Source organism: Cupressus sempervirens, chromosome 2, assembly GCF_028749045.1.
Source record: "Cupressus sempervirens isolate cs-2001-9-10 chromosome 2, ASM2874904v1, whole genome shotgun sequence".
NCBI lineage: Eukaryota > Viridiplantae > Streptophyta > Pinopsida > Cupressales > Cupressaceae > Cupressus > Cupressus sempervirens.
In genome coordinates, this window is record NC_143119.1 from 519,766,523 (window position 1) to 519,788,312 (window position 21,790).

At 38.5% G+C, this 21,790-nt stretch overlaps 1 protein-coding gene across 1 annotated transcript in view; it reads left to right on the top strand.

The window, feature by feature from the left end:
* The window catches only part of LOC149573236 (uncharacterized), a 32,416-nt gene extending 12,493 nt beyond the window's left edge, over nucleotides 1-19,923 (top strand). Inside the window, exons 3-4 of the mRNA XM_089814430.1 lie at nucleotides 18,448-19,002; nucleotides 19,311-19,923. Of these exons, the coding sequence (XP_089670556.1) occupies nucleotides 18,448-19,002; nucleotides 19,311-19,412 (657 nt within the window). The 3' untranslated portion in view covers nucleotides 19,413-19,923. The remainder of the gene's footprint in view (nucleotides 1-18,447; nucleotides 19,003-19,310) is intronic.
* Nucleotides 19,924-21,790: the final 1,867 nt, after the last annotated feature.

Consider the following 21,790-nt stretch of genomic DNA (forward strand, 5'->3'; position numbering starts at 1 on the left):
GAATGATTGATGAATGCTTGAAATGCCATAGAAAATCCACTTGCTTGAGCTCTCGATATTGTGTCTTGATGTTTTGTGATGATAATGGATGTGAAAATGAGGGGCCTAGACTTCCTTTCATACTAGTTTTTGGGCTCAAAAACAAAGCAAGCCGATAGGGTCACCCAATTTTAAAAATTAACCCCCCGAGACAAAACTAGTCTTGAGGCTCAAAATCTTCGTGGAATAGGTCAACTTGGGTTGACCTAGTCCAAAATAGGTCGACTTAGGTTGATCTATTCCTCCCAAGTCGACCTAGTACTCCAAGTCGACCTATTCCCATGTCATCTCAAAGAAAGAGAGCTCTGGGGCTCTTAGAAATTGTGGTGATAGAATTGGAAAAGAGGAAACTGAGTGGGAGAAAGAGTTGATTGAGCAGAAGTCCATCCATGGTTCATAAGGTCGCTAGAGGAAGGGAGCTAAATGGTCTCAAATGGTGGGTGCTTCTATTTTAAGACGGTACAATATTCACTATGAATGCCCATTGTGCATTAAATGCATCTACATTTGACTTTGACATTTGAATTCTTGGAATCTATCCAACACTATCTCCATTTCATCCATGTTGACGCTTGGTGTTGATTCATGCTTGAATTGCAAGCGGTTACTACATGCTCAAATTTCCTCAAGCTTTCTTCCCATTTTGACAACAAGTCCTGGGTTGTATTTATGTCATTTGAGAATGTAAAGAGGTTCTCAAAATCATCTCTAGCAAAATGATTCAATCAGAAGGATTCCTCTAATCTGCTCTTTAGGTTGTCTACAATTATCTCATCATTAACCATCCTTAGTGATAATAATGATGCTATAGTGTCGGAGATCTCTTGTCGGATATTCTCAGCTTTTTGCTTTAGTCGAGTGGACTCTCTGGTGAAATGTGCAAACATTTCCCTTACCATGAGTACTTTGCCATACCACCGACGAAAGTCTTATGCATCTCCTTCCTTAATCACCCCACCATCGATCAATGCTTGCTAGGTATCTCTATTAATTCCTGCAAATTTGAGACCATTTTGTCTTGATAGATGCGTTCATCCTCCTATGATTCATCTATGTAGTGATTCCTAGAAATGATGGGTAATGCTATGTCGTGAACTTGCACCAAGTCCTCGACATGCTTGTACACCTCATTCTGTATGCCTTCAATCCAAACCTCTGCACCTTGAGTAATCTGTCCGAAATTGTTAATGCCCTCAACTAATTTAGTTGGAATAGCTGATGGGGGAACAAAAGATGGGCCTTCTTCTCTCACTAGATGAGGTAGGCTATTTATGAATTCCTACAAAGTCTTGATCTTGTCTTTCGCCCACAACTATTTTTCTTCAGGTTTCTTCATCTTGTCTTTCACGACTTGTGCCAAATCGTCAAACTCCTCCATGACTTGTGCACGAGAGGCATGACCAAGATCAATTTTTGTTAGATTATACTCTTCTCGGGTAATATGATCCTTTGTTTTGTCCACTGCTGGTGTTGCAACTTGTAGAGTTCGGGATTTAAATTCTCCTCTGCTAACTTTCGTGAACTTTTTTGCCTTTCCTTTTTCTTCTGAGCAGTTGGTTCGGTCTAATATTGCCTTTAATTTAACTACTAGATCAACTTCCTTTTCTTGGTCTCTATGAATGCTTTGTCTAACCTATTTCGGAATACCATCGCTCTAATTATTCTACACTGCTACCTGCTTTTGTCCTTGCACCATTCTTATATCAATTTCCTCTTTGGCTCCAGGACTTTTTACCATTGCTTAAGGTACTATTGCCTCTAAAATTCTGCTTCTATTGCAGGAATCTTTGCCTCTTCCTTTAAGATATCTTCCTCCTTCATTTCCCTTTCTAACAATGCTCCAAGACTTTCTCCAGTGGTCGTGTCTTGCTCCCTACTTCCTTGAGTTGAACTTTGATAAGCATTGATGCTCAATCTTTCCTACATCGGCCTAGTCAAGTGTTTTTCTTGTTCTGTTATCTTTCTACTTGTTCCTACTTCTTGCTTGGGTAAAGTGCCTATATCTTGCACACTAGGAGTTTGACTAGGTGAAGATGGAACATTTTGGTCCTCTGCCTTTTTTGTTGTGGCTCCTCAATATGCAGGTCCAACCTCCTCTTTGTGTGTGTTTCTTGAGCAATGTTTTCTCCTTTCTTCGTCCTGTTCTTCCTAATGGAATGCTGCCTTCTTCTTCCATTCTTCCTCCATAAAGTTTTTTTGTTCTCTCATCCCATAGCGGTTGATGACCTAACAACTTGTATGTCTTGTCATCCTTTTGTATAATTATCCTGCAATGTTGTCGTTCAACCCACAACTTTGTAAAGCCCAAGAATAGTCTTGACAATGCATCAAGGTCTGCTATCTCTTCTTTTTCCAGTTATAAGGCTATATGACCTCCTCCCTTTCTGTATTGTATCCTTTCTGCATCCCCTTTTGATCTTCCTCCATCCAATTATGTACATGAACGATTATGCATGGTCTGATGATGTTGAGGGGGGCAATCTATAATGCATCCTTTTCCTAATCTCATTTTCATTAGCAACATTAGCCCTAAAATCTTCTAACTGCACTCCGTGATGGTATCTCGCTTGTTCTTATTCTATTTTAAGGATCAAAATTAGCCCTTTTTTGATAAAGTGGCAGACAAAAGAAACTCAACTCATCTGTCAATTTCTCGACCACTTTCAAACATGGGCACATTTCAGCCTAGCCTTCTCCTATGGAAATAAGGAAATCCAACCCCAACTTCTTTTGTTTCTGAATTCTATCATAAACTTTTAGGTGTCGAGTGAGTTCCAACAACACCATTTTATTTGTTGAGTATCTTGGGAGTTTGCATCGCTGTAAGGAGAATCTCTGTAACCCGATGTAGGAGAAAGTGGGGAGTTGAATGAGCTGTACATATTAGCGTCATTGCTCTGACAGGTAATCTTGGGTGAAGACGTTTCTGCAATGTCCTAACGATGCGTATTGGTAATGCATCATTGACCCTCACATAGTGATCCTTGGCATTTAAATGCAACCCAGGATAACATTCATGCACTTTCAAATGTGGACTGCCACTTTTGACTGACCCTTCACACTTCAGTCCTTCATATCTTGTATTTCATGCCACCATATAGATGACGTAGGAGCTCATGCAAATTTTTCTTGAAATCCAATATAATCAATTTAGACTTGAAATCCAATTTAGAATCCATCATTGAACAACTGGATGGGTTGGAAAAAATCAAAGAACAACAAACATAAATGGCCACAATACACTCTTCTCTGATTTCTGAAATTGAACAGAAGGTGAAATCATGAGCCTCTCTTTGCACCAACACAGATACTACACACCTCTGTTGAGCTTAGACAAGATTGTCTAGGGAAAGATTAATGATGAGCATGTGTGACGAGCTCGTGAGCTCAGCTTGCGTGTTCGCGGTCTCTCTCGCACTTCCGACCCTCTTTTTGCTGGACATTCTTTCCTCATTGATCAGCTTGGTATCTCTGGCATCACTTTGGATAAATGTTGGTTTGGTCCAGGAGATGCCCTTTTCATTTGGTTTTTCTCTTTTTTTGAAAGACTTCGTGCTCTTAGAGTGAAGAGAAAGCTGTTCTCTCTCCTTTCTAAAATTTATCTTGATGAAGATTTCACAAAGGCACAGGTTACAGATTTGAAACATGCTTAGGGGAGCGTGGCAGATGCTAGACGTGCTGGAAAATGGGCTGTTATTAGGAATATCAAAGCGGTTGTTCGTGATTATCCTCCTAGCGGATATCAAGACCGCATGACGGCTTCGATAGCAGTCTGACAACAGGAAGCCCTCCACTCTATCTCTTCTTGTCAACTGCTCGAATGGTAATGACTCTTTATGGTCATTACTTGGTCTCTTTCACGATGCGGTGAGGTCCACCAATATTTTGATTGTCACGGAGACCCACGAGAGCCCATGCGTCCTCTTCCAGGATATCTTGGGTACTAGTGGTTGTTAGTATATAGAAAGGAGGTCCGCATTTCTAGTGGGGTCCGTGGGGCCGGGGGTGTTGCTTGTTTGATTAGGGATGATATTTTCAGCTCTACCTTAGTGGTTCACTCCGATGCCTTTGCCAGATTCATGTGGGTCCGTATTGGTCGTAGGAATCACCGACAAAGGGACATCTTTCTTGCAGTATGCTATTTTCTGCCGACCTCTTCTCCATATGCCATCCATGGGGCCGAGGATGGGGACCCATTTTGTGATCTTTAGGAGAGCATCTCACAGTTTGCAGCTATGGGTGACATCATTATTCTCAGAGACTTCAATGCATGAACTAGGAATCTCCAGACTCCTATACATAACCATGGCTCTGATTCGATCTACATTTTTGAGATAGATTCGACTAGTCTGGGACTTAAGCATGCCTTAGAGGATGCCCTTGGGCCGCTCTCTTGTTACGGTCACCACCTCTTCTAGCTTTATGAGTCCTCTGGCTTGTTGGTTTCGAACGGTCTATCCTCCTTCCCTGGTTTTGACCTCTTTACCTGGTGGCCCCATTGTGGTGGTGCGAGTGTTGTGGACTATGTCATCACCTCTTCCTCCTTCATTCCCTTCATTCACAGCTTCACCATTTCTCGTCTCTCCTTTGCCGACGATGCTCTTAGCATTGCTCTCCGTGTTTCACCTCGTCTGTCGCCTTCTCCCCAGCCTCCTCGCTTTTCGTCTGATGCTGCCCGCACCCCTACTTGCTTCCGCTTGCTCGAGGGGGATGGTGAGCTCTTTTCCTATCATCTTAGGAGACTCTTGACACCTGCTAGCTTCAGTGATTCTTATGCGGCCTCTGCCATGTTTGATTTACTTGCTCATGCCATTTGGGTGTCTGCTCTTATTTCTGTCCCTCACCGCTCTCCACCCTCTCTTAGGTCTAAGTGTTGAAATACATGTTTTATGAACCAATGGTTTGATGTTGATTGTAAAGCTTTCCATCGCTTTGTTCGCTCTGCTTTTGAGACTCATTCTCTTGCTTTCACCCACCTGTGTTTCTCTTACCTACGTTTTCTTCACCACAAGAAATGTTCTTTTGCCTCTTCTCAATGCAGATCCCTTTGCTCCACGCTTATTCACAATCCCTAGATCTTCTGGTGCACCCTTTTCCCTCGGTGTTCCCCCCTCGCCCTCCATCCTTGACTTTCACTCTCTGACCTCCCACACCATTATGCTTTATGACATTCCTCGGCAACCATCTCTTCGTTCCACTCTGCCTCCATACTCCATCCGTTCACCCTCTCCAGTATTTATGAGGCCATTAGATCCATGAGATGCAGTAGAGCGACTGACGAGGAAGGTTTTTGGGCCGAACTCTTCAAACTTGGTGCCTTGGTCCTTGGCTCCTACCTTCTCACACTCTTTAATAGAGTGGTCTGCACTGATTTTCCTGAGTCCTAGTAGTGACATGTGATTTACCCTATACATAAGTCTGGGCCTGCTTCCGACCCTAGCAACTATAGGACCATCATGATCGAACATACATTTGCCAAACTTTATGCCACTGCTCTGAACATTATGCTATCTAGGGAGCTTGCTAGGAGAGCCTGCAGGACGAGGTCAGGCTGGTTTTCGTGCGGACTACCAGACTATGTATCATATCTTCACGCTGTGGGCCATTATTGAGGAGGCTAGGCATTGCTTTGAGAAAGTTTATTGCTGTTTTGTGGACTTCCGCAAGGCTTTTGATTCTATTCTTAGGATGGCCCTACTTTAGAGACTTAGTGAGATTGGTATTTCAGATATGTTGTTGACTACTATTATGAGACTATACGAGAAGGTGATTGGTAGATTCTGTACTCTTGAGGGCTTTTCTATTTCGATTCAAAGCACCATTGGGTTGAAGCAGGGCTGGCCCCTTTCTCCCACTCTGTTTGGGTTGTATATCAACGAGCTCGAGGACTTCCTCATGAACTCCTTGCACCTCAACGATGGGTGCTATTTGCATCAAGCATTGATCTCCATTCTCCTTTTTGCAGATGATGTGGTACTTCTGGCCTCTTCCTCCGACAGTTTATAGAGACTCCTTGATGGTTTGGCTTCTTTTTGTGATTAGCATCAGCTCGTGGTCAATTTGAGTAAGACTTGGGTTATGATCTTTAACTGCTTAATGATCTCTCATCTTCATTTCTTCTTTCAGGGGCGGGAGTTTGAGATTACTTCTTACATGTATCTCGTGGCGAAGTTCTCGGGACCCCGCTTCAGTTTTAGACCGACTATTCAGTCCAGAGTCAATAAGGGATTGGGTTCCCTAGCCATGCTTGAAAGGCAATGCTTCAGACATCATTTTTAGGACATTTCGTCCAAGCTGCCCCTCTTGGAATCCTTGGTTCGGTCGACCGTTCTCTATGGCTCGGTGGTTTGGGGACCTTCTTTTCTTCTCTCAGATTGGGCCTCTATAGAGTGTGTTTAGACGTTGCTTTTACGACTTATCATTAGATGTTAGAGGCTCACCCCCCACAACATTATATTGGCCGAGTTTGGTGCTTATCCCTTCAAACTTGTGGCCATTTTTGACTTGATCTGGTTTCTCCACCGGCTTCGAGGTTTTGTGGATTCAGCTATCGACCGACACAAATATTCTTACCTAGCCTACTGTTCTTTTGTTATAGTTATGAGATTCGACGCTAGCACTAGATCTCGCTGTTGGTACGCGCAGGCCACCTTTCTGTTGAGTTCGATTGGGATTGAGATTGATTGTCTTCCTCCTTACCAGTTTTCGCTGGATACTCCAGCTCACCTTCCCTAATGACAGGAGTTGAATGAGCATGTCAAACATGATATCTATAGAGTACATTATTACTACTTGGCATAATCCTCGAGGTGGATTATGTCCGAAGATGGCCTTTTATGCTGAGAATTTTCTTGAGATTCAGAATGGGATTATTGTCCGCCTTACTTATCTTTATCGACGTTGGAGTCACGCCTTGCATTTCTCTTTGGGCTCCTTTAGAGTTGGCTCCCACTGTCTTCGGGTCCAGACCGATCACCATATGAATAGAGATGACTGGATCTGTGGGTTGTGTACTTTGATAGAGGTTGAGACTGAGACTCACTTTATATTTCGTTGTCCTATCTACTATGAGATCAAAGGGAGATTTTATTGCCTATTCAGAGATTGCTTTTCTCTTTCAGCGTTCTTCAGCTATATTGACTAGCGGTGCCTTGCACTTTGTCTTCGGGAGGCCAACCAGCTCCGTGAGCATACCTTGTAGTCACTTATACCTCAGTGCCATATCTTAGATCAGCTTATCACCTCCTTTTTCTCCCCCCTGTCTCCACCACGGGGCGCGAAAAGGCCATCCAATATCACTCACTCCAGATCAGTGAGACATTGCACTAGTCTTTCCAGGCAGCGACACCCTCTAGCAGTTCTCGATGACGATCTAAGACTTTGGATCGTCCACATTTGTACCTTTTTGTGACCGATCTCTTTGTACCAAGGAAGGATCCCTAGTCCTTACCTTGGTTTTTTTGGTTTAGCTTCTTGTTTTGTTTCTTCTTGAACACCGTTTGGTGCTTCTGCTTTGGTCGACTCTTTTGTTTGTATGCTCAGTACCATAAACCCTTGTGGTTTTTTGTTGGACATTAATATTATTATCTTATCTTGATTGTTCCAAGTTCATCAACTACTCATCTAGGTTATCATTGATTAATCTTGCCCAATCTACATGGTTGTGCTCCTTAACTACTTGATCGACAAAATACCACATCCATGTCCTGAACAAATAGGAATGTGGCATTCAGAAAAATTCTGATCAGCATCATAACCAGATCGCTATACCCTTGGTGAAGAGGGTCTTATTCTTCTTCATCCATTTATCATTTATGATTCTCACAATATTGAATCCTGGAGGTGTAGACCTTGTTTGCTTGTTCTTTCGTCTAAAAAACTAGCTTTCTAGATGAAGGGATTCCAAAAACCTCTATAATATATGGTGGAGAAAGATCTGCAAAGACATTCCCATCTAATCTTTGATTGTTTTGTGCTGGGAGTTGTAGTGTTTTGCACATTCAACAATCAACTTGGCATGTTGAAATACTAGAGGGAAGCCAACAACAACTACAATCCTGCTATTGTCAGGTGATGATCTTTGTAATCGAACACCCTTTTGTGAAACTTGTTCTAGGCCTCCAAGGTTTGTATCTCCAAATTTTTCCCACTTTGAAACAAATTTGAATTTTGGATAGAATCCTCTCTATTAATTCTTTATCACCTGCCCTTTGGTTTCGCTCATTCCTTTGGGTTTTGGCATCATAGCTTCTAAAAAATTCCCTTTCGAATTTCATTGTCTCAGAATTTTATAACAAGGAATTATTCATGCTATTGGAGAAACAACTTTTCTCTTCAGAATTTTTACACTTTTCAAAACTCACATTGCTTTCAAAATCTTCTTGCAAATTCTCGGAATCTTTAAAATCCTCCTCAACTTGCTCTTCAAACTTGAACTCTATATAAGCTTCCAACCTTGAAAAGCTGCTTTAAAAGCTATGGGCTAAATTTGGCAAATTGTCTTTTCTTAGCTCCCAAGTTTCCAAGATTCTCTTATAGAATTGCCAGTTGTCACATGTTTTCTCCCAATTTTTAAACTTGCCACTTTTGGTGCTTTAACTTCATTATGAAGTTTTATTACTATTTTGTCCAATTTTGATGTTTTTGAAATTAATTAAAAATCAAACGGTCAATATTTGATTAATTTTAAATCTAAAATACTGCAAGCATTTTCAATACCTTCAAAAAAAATATTTTTTTCATTTTTGATATCTTTTGATCATTTTATTGGTTTTTTTCTTTTATTGATTTTCTTCAAAATTGTGTTAATTAAATATTAATAAAAATCAATATTCAATTAACTTTAAATTAAAATCTGAAATCGATTTATTTCCATGTTTTTTGGCTTTTTCAAATTTCTGAAAATTTTGATAATTAAATATTAAACATAAAATTTAATATTTAATTAATTTCCATTTTTCTCCATAATTTATTTATCTTGGAATCCTCATTTCACCTCTTAAAATTTTGACATAAAATTTGATGCTCATTATATTTAATTTAATTCCCAAGATTTGAAAAAATCACAATAATTTTTTCAACTCATCCTCTTCACTTTCTGGAAAAAATATTCCCTCTTCACTGCGTATATTTTGTGAGTGTAGTGAGGAAATTTTTTTAATTGTGGATGATTCACTTCTATATGCACTAGGCATTTTTTGAGCATCCTGTGGATAGCTTTGGATCGCTTTTCCCAACGCCATCAAATCGACTTTGTTTGAGCACACTGGAGATCGTTTGTGGACATTCCTTCATCTCTAATTTGTCTTGAGCATGCTTTGTATCTCGAGAGGATTCTTTCTTCTACTAACTATCATGGATCATTCCATGACTTGGTGGGCAACACACTAGGTATGATTTGGGAAAATTACCTCAAGCACCCCTCTTTTCTCTTTATAGACATTTCTCCTTTCATCTTTCCATGACAATGTATGTTGGGTAAGTGTAGGCTTCCAAGCTGGGAGGAAACATATTCATTTTTGTGACTAGCTTCATTTATGGAGTCAAAAGACACTGCTTGCTTTGCCTTTTTATGATGAACAGTTTATTTTAATGAAGATCCCATTCAAAGCCCTTTGGTGGAAATCTTTATTTTTCAATCTCTCGACTTGGAGTGTGTTAGAACATTGCTGCACGATATTCCTTGATGCAAGTTGACTCGCGTCTAGCACATTTGAGGGGCATTGCTAGATATTGTTTCCCTTTATTCATGCTGACTTCTATGGCGAATTATCTCTAGAGTGATTCCTAACTTGGTAGTGTGTTCTGGGTGCAATCCATATCTTCTTCGTGTTCTATTCTTTTCAACATATTCTGCGACTATGGATGATTCACTTCTATATGCGCTAGGCATTTTTGGAGCATCTTGTGGATAGCTTTGGATCGCTTTTCTCAATGCCATTAAATCGACTTTGTTTGAGCACATTGGAGATCGTTTGTGGATATTCCTTCATCTCCAATCTGTCTTGAGCATGCTTTGCATCTCGAGGGGATTCTTTCTTCAACTAACTATCGTGGATCATTCAGCTAGGCACGATTTGGGAAAAAGTACCTCAAGCACCCCTCTTTTCTCTTTATAGACATTTCTTGTTTCATCTTTCCATGACAATGTATGTTGGGTAAGTGTAGGCTTCCAAGCTAGGAGGAAACATATTCATTTTTGTAACTAGCTTCATTTATGGAGTCTATAGACACTTCTTGCTTTGCGTTCTATGGTGAACATTTTATTTTAATGAAGATCCCATTCAAAGCTTTGATGGAAATCTTTATTTTGCAATCCCTTGACTTGGAGAGTGTTATAACATCGTTGCGTAGTATTCCTTGATGCAAGTTGACTCGCGTCTAGCACATTCAAGGAGCATTGCTAGAAATTGTTTCCCTTTATTCACGCTAACTTCTATGGTGAATTATATCTTTGCAGTGATTCCTAACTTGGTAGTGTGTTTTGGGTGCAATCCATATCTTCTTTGTGTTAAATTCTTTTCAACATATTCTGCGATTGTGGATGATTCACTTCTATATGTACTAGGCATTTTTGGAGCATCCTGTGGATAGCTTTGGATCACTTTTCTCAATGCCATCAAATTGGCTTTGTTTTAGCACATTGGAGATCGTTCGTGGATATTCCTTCATCTCTAATCCATCTTGACCATGCTTTGTATCTCGAGGGGATTCTTTCTTCTACTAACTATAGTGGATCATTCCATGACTTGGTGGGCAACACACCAGGCACGATTTGGGAAAAGTACCTCAAGCACCCCTCTTTTTCTCTTTATAGACATTTCTCCTTTCATCTTTCCATGACAATGTATGTTGGGTAAGTGTAGGCTTCCAAGCTAGGAGGAAACATATTCATTTTTGTAACTAGCTTCATTTATGGAGTCTATAGACACTTCTTCTTGCTTTGCATTCTATGGTGAACATTTTATTTTAATGAAGATCCCATTCAAAGCCCTTTGATGGAAATCTTTATTTTGCAATCCCTTGACTTTGAGTGTGTTATAACATCGTTGCGTAGTATTCCTTGATGAAAGTTGACTCGCATCCAACGCATTCAAGGAGCATTGCTAGATATTGTTTCCCTTGATTCACTCTGACTTGTATGGTGAATTATCTCTCCAGAGTGATTCCTAACTTGGTAGTGTGTTCTAGGTGCAATCCATATCTTCTTCGTGTTCTATTCTTTTCAACATATTCTGAGACTCTGGATGATTCACTTCTATATGCATTGGGCATTTTGGAACATCTCATGGATAGCTTTGGATTGCTTTTCTCAATGTCATCAAATTAACTTTATTTGGGCACACTGGAGATCGTTCGTGGACATTCCTTCATCTTCGAGTGGTCTTGAGATTATGGGCATATATCTACATCCACCATGGACATTGTTTTACTCATAGTCTTTCTTTGTTACTTTGATTTCATGCCGGGTGTATATGAGGCTCCATTTTGGGGTGCTATGCTTTTTTTTACTTACCAACGTCAATGTGTACTTGAGGTGCGCTCCATATTTTTTTACCTTTATGTGTTTCCTTCATTCGTAGGAATTAGCACTGCAAGTGCTCATGGAGAACAATGACATATTCTTTGTAATATTCATCCGCTGGGGAATATAGACCACGTTGGACTAACTGCCAGTGTTCCCCTTCAGGATTCGTGACATAGCTTAACTACCTCCTATGTTCTATAATAAGTCTAATGGTTGTATTGGGCATTGAAAGATCAATCTTTTGGTACAACGACAATCCTAGCTTCTAACAAGTGGTATTAGAGCTTGGTCACATGTTTGAATCTCCTCGGGTAATGCTGAGGGGGGGATTGTTGGACTAACTACCAACGTTCCCCTTCGGGATTCGTAACATGGCTTAACTGCCTCTTGTGTTCTATAAGTCTAATGGTTGTATTGGGCATTGAAAGATCGATCTTTTAGTGCAACGACAATCCTAGCTTGTAACAGACCATCTGTTGGATATGGGGTTGTGTGAAAGATCATTTGAAATTCTTTATTGAATTGCGGAAGATCCTTCATTTAATTGAAACATTACATGTCCCAAAAGGTGGCCATTGTCTTAGCCTTGGTTGTGATTTCCCACATACTTAGCAAACTCCTTGGCAGTGATTCGGTGCCCTTATGGGTGAAGTAAATTCTCCTTCCAACGAAATCCTCTCATTGCCTTGGCACCTATAGTTGTATTCCTAGCCACACATTTGTATTGGAAGAATTTATCATTTGGAATTGAATCATTGTTTCTTGAGAAAACATTAGGACATGTGGAGAACCTAGGCAATTTAGTATAATTCCTTTGAACTTATGTGTTAGAGCCTATGAGCATGCAACTAGTATGTGGCCAAATTTTAAGACTTTACATATCTTCTTTTCCTTTTCCTTTTCTCTTGTGAAATTAGTGCTTATAAATTTATAACCCCTTGGTTCCATACAATACTTGTGTAATCCCGAATTCTACCATCCTTGTCATAGTCATGAATCAAGCTAAATACCATTTCATATGCTCTTTCCTTTTAAATGCCTCTGGAGGTCCTTCAGGAACATTTGTGAATTATGTGACTTTTCAAGCTCACCTTTGGATAACTTGGAGATGTACGAGTGGTTCTGCCATTTCTCCTTGCAAAACAAAATAAAACATAATAGTGTGCAAGGAATGTAAAAGTAAATTAGATTTCCCCCCTTGCAAAATGACTCTTGATTTTGGAGAAGAAAAACATGAAACTTTATTGTAGACCCTCCACTCTCTCTGTAGAAAGAGATTTTCCCTCTCAGTAAATCAATGCCTTTTCTTTGATTTCTCACACTTATACCAAAATTGCCTCTACGGACTTCAAAGCCATTTGACTTGTAATGCACCTTCACCTTTCTCTAGAAAGATATATTTTCTCCAAAAGAATTTTCCTCTCTTGGAAGATTCTCACGCTTCCTCAAAAACTTCTTCACAAATAGTTTAGAATTCTCACCTTTTCTCATTCCCCTGTTCTTTGAAATGAGAATGAGATGAAAATTGATCTCTATATAGCCATGCGACCACCAAGCTGCAAAATTTGAAAAAAGTTAGATTTTGGCAATTGCATTTAATTTTTCTTCAATTTTGCTATTCTAGGAGAGATTCTTTGATGAATTTCTAATCCTTTTGGAAGATGCTATTGCGAGTGCCATATCTTTATTGTCATGCGTCATTGTTGGTGGGTGGTTGAATAGGTTGGAATTTAATTACTTTTGCAATTATTTTATTTCCAACATCCAAATTAAATATTGGACGAAAAATTCCAATATTTAATTATTTTCCAAAATAATTCCAAAATCCACTTCAATCCAAATTAAACCCATTTTCAATAATTTCCAACATTTATCAGATATTGGAAGTTTTATTTGATATTTGATTAATTTAAAAAAATAAAATATCTTCAAAATCAATTTCGATCTTGACTTGAATACATTTATCAATTTAAAGAATTTTCAAAAATCCATTGTCGACCTTTCAAATCCAAATTTCCCATGAGCTAGAATTGTTTGTTGTCATAGAATCCCATAATGTCTTCCCTTATTGCCATTTCTTTCAACTTATCAAACCATAATATTTCCAGTCTCTAACTTTGGGACATGTTCAATTTCACCATTTTCGCCAATCATGGATTATAATCCTTTAGACAAACTTCTTCACCATGTATAATATGATCTCAACACACATGGATGATTTCGTAATTTAAATATGTTCCAAGACACATTATTTAGCACTGCGAAGTAGATGGGAAGCTACATGAAGGATTTTGCACTTTATAATGTTTCCATGCCCATGTAAGTTTAGTGCTTATGAGCGCATTTTAGAGTATCCCCGGGCTTTGAAACATTTGTATTTTTCTTTCATTAGGCTCCATATGTGCTGAGGGCACGAATCTGACTTCTCAAATTCTTCCTTCTTCGTTGCATTCCACAATAGGCATGGAAACACGCTCTGAATGCATATGAGATATCTTGTGGATTTTCAAGCTGAAGATTTTGTTGTGGTGGGAAATTGTGCTCTGGGTGTGAGTAGAGGCATATGAAGGATTTCTAGATTTTGTCGTACCCTTGAGCACACTTTAGCCTTAATGGAGAACTTTTTACTTTCTAAAACATTTCTTTCCCTTGTATGACTTAGTGCTCAAGAGTGCCATTTGAGCATACTGATGGATTTTTAGATTTTGGAACTATTTTCAGTACTGACAAAGACTAGAGATTCTAGACACACAAAGAGCATAGTGGTGGATTTCAGCATAACCCTTTTACTGCTAGTTCTTGTTTCTGGGTGCAAATTACCTAGTGGCGAGTTTTCTCAAAACTCTGCCAAATTCTTCTGCATCAGCATTCCAGCTACCACAGGTGCACACTTCACACGAAGGAAGAATTTATACTTTTGACTTGAACACCACGGTATTTGCACTTGGGTCAAACATCTAACCAAGCTTCTTTTATAGCCAGCTAAGCCATAAGTCGGCTAGTCAAGCACTTAATTACAATATAGGTCCATACTTGGAAGAGTAAACCAAGATCTGCGCAAGTGATAATATGAAATGATGTGTACTTGAAGGTAGGTCCACACATGTGTTAGGAGTCTGTTCCTAACTGCGCAAGATGCCATACAATCGATGGAAACCGCACCAATCATAACAACACGCTACGCAAGATGAAAATAACAAGAAAACATGACCGCAAAGAATGATACACAACTCGAGAACTATAGAACATAAGAATTTGCGCGCTTAGGACAAGGATCTAGGATAGGTCCACAACATGATGACAAATGTGCATAACATAAAAAAAAGCAACAAACACTACTTTGCAAACAATAGACTGGTACAGAAACAAGAAATATTTTTGGTTGATGCAAGATTGCTCAAAGACCCAAGATGCTCCTACATCAATTGTATTTTACAATCACACAACCACTGGAGGATTTTTGTAAGTTTGACATTGATCTTTGTGATTCCTTGAGCAGTGTCGTGAAGAACTTTCTCAACATTACAAATGTTTCCTCAGTGTTGGTATCTCACGTTTGATGAAGCAACCTCACAATTTCTAATGTTTCATGCAATTTTCCGTTGTCAAATTCTATGACCCTGCTCACTTGGATGCAACTTTTTAAAAGAACTCTGTGCACAACGATTATGGGCATGAATTAGGTGCAGTGAAGGACTTTCATTATCAGATTGATTTCTTGCCTGCAGGTGCTAAATTTTAATTTCTCCTTGCAACTCCATTGATCATTTATGTTGAGCAGCTGTGGGCACCTTTTCATCATAAGGGAGCTTTTGACACTTAAAAAATCATCACTTGCACTTGGTTCAGTCTATACTTCTTGTAAACTTGGGCATATATTAGTCTCTGCAAATAATTTTTTGCCAATTCGTCATTTTTTGTTCCTCGCTTCTTTCTCAGCCAACTTTAACCTCTTTCACCATTTCTCCATTTTGCTTGGTCCACACTTAGACAATCACTGGATTATTAGGACTTGATGCAATTTATATCTCCTTCTGTATATTCTGGATGCTCTTCCAGAATGAAAAACCTGAGAGTTGAAACCTCAAAAGATGGTGAACTACTTGATTCTAGACTTAGTCCACCACTCTCCAATTGGACCAAGAGGAAATTAACCAAGATTAGAACTACCAAGAACATAAAGCGAAAAAGGGGCAAGCTAAACCAAAAAGGCAGGGGTTTCCCGTTTCCAATGGGCGATATGTCAAAAGGTCACAACATGCCCCATGCTTCTTGTGGATTGAGGAGTTTGAGCAACTATATTTAACATTATATTTTATAGAAACTTTACCTGCTTTATTTTATATGGGTTGATTACAATTTTATCTAATATTGTTTTTAATATATAGAATCTTATCAAATTTAATAGCTTTTTCAACAACTATTAATTGACTAATTAATATTACTGAAGTTTATTGTATATTAAATTAAATTTATTGATTTATAAAATATTACTTTTTTATTTACATTGGCAAATAAGCCATATTTTATCAAAAATATTAAAGACAAACATTACAAAACAAAGGGCTCAACACACCCTGAAATGGTTCCCTGTTCATAAAACCACCACCACCACGATTGCATCTACTAGACTTTCAGATTTACAAAATGGAAACAAACTACCAGCATACATTAGCCACTGTTGATATACACCATATACCAAATCTACAATTATCAAGCTCTACTACTACTGAACAAAGGCATACAAAAACCCGATGGAGCCCAAACAAACCCCTACACCCGCCTCTGCCCTATTATAGACCATACAATGTGATAAATTTGCTATTGTATTGACCATACACAACAAAAACCAGAAACCACACTCGCACCAACCATACACAATGAAAACCAAAACCACACTCAGACTAACTATACATTTTCTTCCACTCCGCCATTGGGCTCCAAACCAGTAATCTTCTTGCCCAAACTTGATCTTCTTACCACCTTTCTTGTCCGGTTCTGCCATTGCCCTCGCCCAGTCATCTCACGGATTCTCAAGAAATCTCTTGAGCATCCCACCCTATCTGTGCCTCAACTTTCCATTTCTCTTTGTTGCTCGTTGCACTCCAGATTAGGAACAGGTGTAATGTAGACTATGATTCCCCCCTACCATCCTCCAGTCTCTATATTGTGAATACTGACCTTGAGCTTTTACCATTGCCAAGATTTTGTTTCATCTTGAGCCATCATTCTTCGCTAATGCATTCTTACATCACCCACATTGTCTCTTCCTTGGTTCCCAGCTCCAACAAAGAGGCCATGAAGGCCGATGCAATATCAGTGTTTTGTAATTGGTGCTTCGAGTGAATGAGTTCCTCCCCCAGAATGATGTTGACTATGTGCTAGAGTTTCAGCCTATCTAATCTTAAGACCCCTTTTAGTTGTTTATCTGAAATGCAACCGAGAAAACACAGTTGCTGCTTCTGGGTGATGAGGGTGAAGTTTGCTTATGGGGCCCTCCTCACTATGACCTTTTAGTCACCAAGGTTGGCAAAATTCGAAATCGGCGACAAAAGTCTCCTTTCCATGTCTCTTGCCTGCTAGGTACCACAACCATCACATCTCATTGTTCCCCAGTCCTTTAGTGGTGTTCGAGGGCTTTAAATCATTGAGCGCAATATCTCCAAAATCATTAAAGTATCCCCATTCTGATTTGGCAATAATGTCAATGTAGAGTTGGGGAATGTGTTGTCCCCTCCTTTAACATGCCCCACTTCAAAATCTTCCTAAGTGGCTAATAAATTTATTTAAATCTTAGGCAAATACTTCTCCTCTAATGATTGAATTGACTACAATAAGGAATCACCTCCAAGTGGTGTTGGGAAACTGAGTTTTTTTGGCGAAATAAACTGCATACAATGCAACCTGAGCCTCTGCTTCATTATTTGTTCCATTGATTAGTCACATTGCTCCAAGGGCTGAAGGTGCCTGCTACAGAGCCTTCTCCGGATGGATTGGGATTACCTTTGGACACCCCATTGAAATTCACTTTGGTCCAACCATGCTCTGGTTTTAACCAATCTACACTTGGAGCAACTTGCTCGTTTGGATCCGCCCAGAAATGCCCATGAAGAGGCCAAAAATATTAGTTGATTATATAATCTATATTAATTCATATTAAATGATGTATATACAATTTTGTATGGTGTGATTTAGATTATCAATACTATATATATAATAAATATTATATATCTTCTTAGAAGTGTAATTGATTATTGATACTGTATTTAATATATTGTATTTAATAAATAGTATATATTAATATTGTTTATATACGTATTTATGATTTTTTTTTTTTTGTATGGACATACCCAAATGTAGCCAGCCCTTCTAACGTCTGCTGTACTGATGTATTGTACTTACGTACCTGTTCCTGGTTTGGCAACTTCAGAGTAAAACTTCTTTTGTTTTGTTTCCAAGTTGGAGTAGTTTGTTCCTTTGCTTTAGGCATATGCTAAAACGTGTTTTCAGGTGTGTTGACAGGCTTGTGTTTCTTATTCTAATTTCATAGCTCACCTTCCAACCCTATTGTCGAGAATTTAATGATCATCCCTGATTACACATTTTTGTGAGATTTGGTGAATTGAACTCCCTGTAAACATGACAAATATTTGACTGAGTGTTACAAATTTGGAAAAAAGGTCGAGTATGATTTCACAATTCATTTTTTGAAGTGGACTTTGATTGGTGCATGTCTAATGGAGTGTTTGAATATTGAATCTAATAATGCTTATATCTTCTCTACTATCTGAAAGAGTATTTAAGAATGTTGCTGTTAGGTGGGTAGGGCATTCAATTCTTTAGACTTGATCTCATTGATTTGCTACAATTTTCCAATGCAGTGGGATGTTCGAGGCAATGTATTTGGACTTTTGGCAGGTCACCCTGTTGCACCTTTTGTTTCTATGCATCACTTGGAAGCTGTTGATCCCGTCTTCCCTCGGCATAATTCATTGGATGGACTTAAACATCTTGTTAAAGCCATGAAGACTGAGCCCACCAGCTTTCTGCAGCGTTCAATTTGCTATGATCACAAGAGGCGATTAACTTTTTCTGTATCAAATAGCTATGTTGTCCAGGTTTTTCCAAAGATAATTCTCCCACGTGAGCTTGATCGTGTTGAACGCACATTCAAGGCCTGGAACAAAAGGGACAAGGCTGAGGATTTTGACATTGATACAAGAGCTCCGCAGAAATCAACTTGTAGTAAGCCATTCTTGTTTTTCCTGAAAGATGTACGCAATGTAGGAGGAAATAAAATTGTAAGCTACTACAAGCGAGATAATATATCTGACAGTCTGAAAAGAAAAGCATTCTGCCTGTCCTCGGCTCTTCCTGTTCATGAAACACAAGAAATTGAAGTTGTGAGCAAGCCCATGCCTCCTCAGTGGCATCTGGTACACACTTTATCACCTATGTTTTTAGATAGATTCCACCTTAGATCTTTAATATTGACTGTGTGTGTTTAATACAGCACTGCATACCTATTCAGAGGTGTCTAATTTCTGAGTGAATGGAGAACTTTTTTAGATAAGTTTTAGTGGAATGAGCTATTTTAGAGCAGACATCTAAAACATAATGTCCTCGATAAACAATCCTTACTATGCTTCAGTTGTTTTGTCATTTTATGTTGTTGGAAGTAGCCAAACCAGTGAGTGCTGCAAATTAATTTGTAACTTTTCCTGACTTGTGTTTGATGTGGCAGTTGCCAAGAAGGCAGTGCTGTAAATTGAAAGAGACAAAGAACAAAGTGCTGGGACTAACAGTTGGGCCCTGTGAGCAAGGGAAAAGTCGATATATTTTGTAAGTTTGAGTCAATGTGACATGGGCTCGAATTCTAAACAGCTTCAGGTAGAATCAGCTTGTATTTTAAAGGCAAGGCATTTTATGCACCCCATCTGCACTTTCAATAAGTAAAAATGCCTTGTAAGTTGGATTTTTTTTCTGTTCTACCTAAGGATTTCTTAGCAATCACTCATTTGAAGAGAAAAGGTTGATAGGTAGCAGTCCCTCGGCAAAATGATGAGTTCGTGCTGTATTTTCCAGCAATGTAATCTCCAATCTTTGCAAGTAAGAGTGCCTTTTGAGTGTATTCTTTATGCTGCTGGCAGTTTGTTCAGACTCTCCTCAAGGCTTTTTGGTGTTTGTAACATATTCTTTGCTTCCCTTGTTTGTGTGGGAAGTGCTCGTGATATTTCCAACATTTAGGTGGCTATCACATCGGAAACATGATTGATGTTAAAATTGGTATATAGAGAGGTCTATCATGATCATTAGGATATCCTGTTGCGCAATTAAGAAAATGCTGAATTTTTTTACTTCCGAGTCTGTCAATAAATTTTATTTTATTATTGTTTTTAATTATTTTTTTGAGCAACTGATATTAATTTGGTAATTTATTTGTATAAACATATCATATCTAGGATGACAATTAAGAAAAGGGGAAAATTAAAATCTATAGGAAACCTAATTTATTCATTAGGCATTAACCATATTCATTATAGATCCATTTTACGCAACATTACAGTCAATTGAAAATTAAGTCAACATGCAAATTAAGTCATTTGCAAACTTTCTAACAGTAGATGGTACTACATTAGGTTCAGAAATCTGAAAGAATAGGAAAACTATTTTTATTGTTTTGAATGGGATGAAAGAGGTGATCACAGCTATGTCAGAAATGGCCAAATAAAGATAACTGGGTTCTCAATGAAGTAACTAGCAGAAATAGAGCCCTTAGGAAATTCTTCAAAAAATAATGGCTCATTGTTTGCTAAACTTGTTGCATGTCGAGTTCGGCATATACTTGCTATTCTTTCATGGGAATTCTAAGAAAAGGGTTTTAAAAATGAATACAAATGATGAGATTCAAATGGCTTGAAAATCTGCACTTAAAGAAGTTTATAAGAAATCAGACTATAAAGGATTTGTATTCTTTATCTTGTACAACTTGTGGTCTGTTATAAGAATTGTATGTAGTAATATATTTCTACAAAGTAGACTATCACCCCAAAAGAGAAGCTTGTCTCGAGTATGCATTCATTGCTTACGATTGTTTCAGAAAGTAAACTAGTAATGTGGGTGGCTACAAAATCTCCATTTATGCTATATGATTGTTCCTTTTCTGCTGATTAGGTTATAAATAATCCATAGAAAGTTAAAAACCATTTTAATCATCAAGCGCAAGAAGGAACATTATTTTGAGCTGAATATTGGCTAAATGTCGAGCACAATTTAACTAAAAGATATAATTTATAAAGGAGTCTGCCAGGGTAGAACACTACTTCTTAACAACAAGAGTACAACTTGGATAACAAAACACGGTGGTTGAAGAATAGCAATTCATCTTGAAAATCATTTCAGTAAAGGAATAGCTCGCTTTGGATAATTCTAGGTAGTTTTTCTATATCATATCTGAAAAGTACCAGAAAAAAGATACCCAAGTATTTGCCCCATAGAATATCTCATTGCTCAATCTTGCACGAACTACGGTTGGTCTCCCTGAGGATGTTTGGTTGCCACTGGGGCTATTGAGGGATGCCATAAACACCCCCTTCTGTGTTTGGAATGGCTAGGCTCTCTTCCCGCATCATGCCTTGGCTGTTTCTGGAACATTTGTAATTCAATATTGGGATTTTTTTTAAAGCACTATTGTCTTATTTTTTGATTTTTTGTAGATAGTCTTCGAGAAAATCTGTCTCCTCCTGAAGCAATCTTTGCTTAATTTTCTATTTTTCTCACGATAGGCTTTGAGAAGTCTTTATGTGTATAGACTTCGAGTTATCTTTTCCATCTATTATGTTTTCTATAAAATTCTATTTCATTACGTTTGATTGAGTATAATGAGCAGATAGGTAAGAGGTTTGGAGTTTGTTTGTTTTGTGCGTTTGGGAGGTTTTTGTCTTTTAGGGACTTGGGAATTGGTTCCATAGACGATCTTTGCCAACTTTTTCTACAGATCAAAATGCATTTACAATTAATATTCATCTTTGAATGAATCAATCCTATGATTGAATGATTCCTTGTCACCGGTCAAATCTGCGGGCTGTGTTTCCATATATATGAATTGCTGAAGTTTTTTTGTTGTCTAATTCGGTATTGGTTGCAAGGTCGAGTCACCATTCATTTGGCTCACTATCCTTGTGCATCAAATGGTATTTGATAAGTACATAATCTAATCTAATG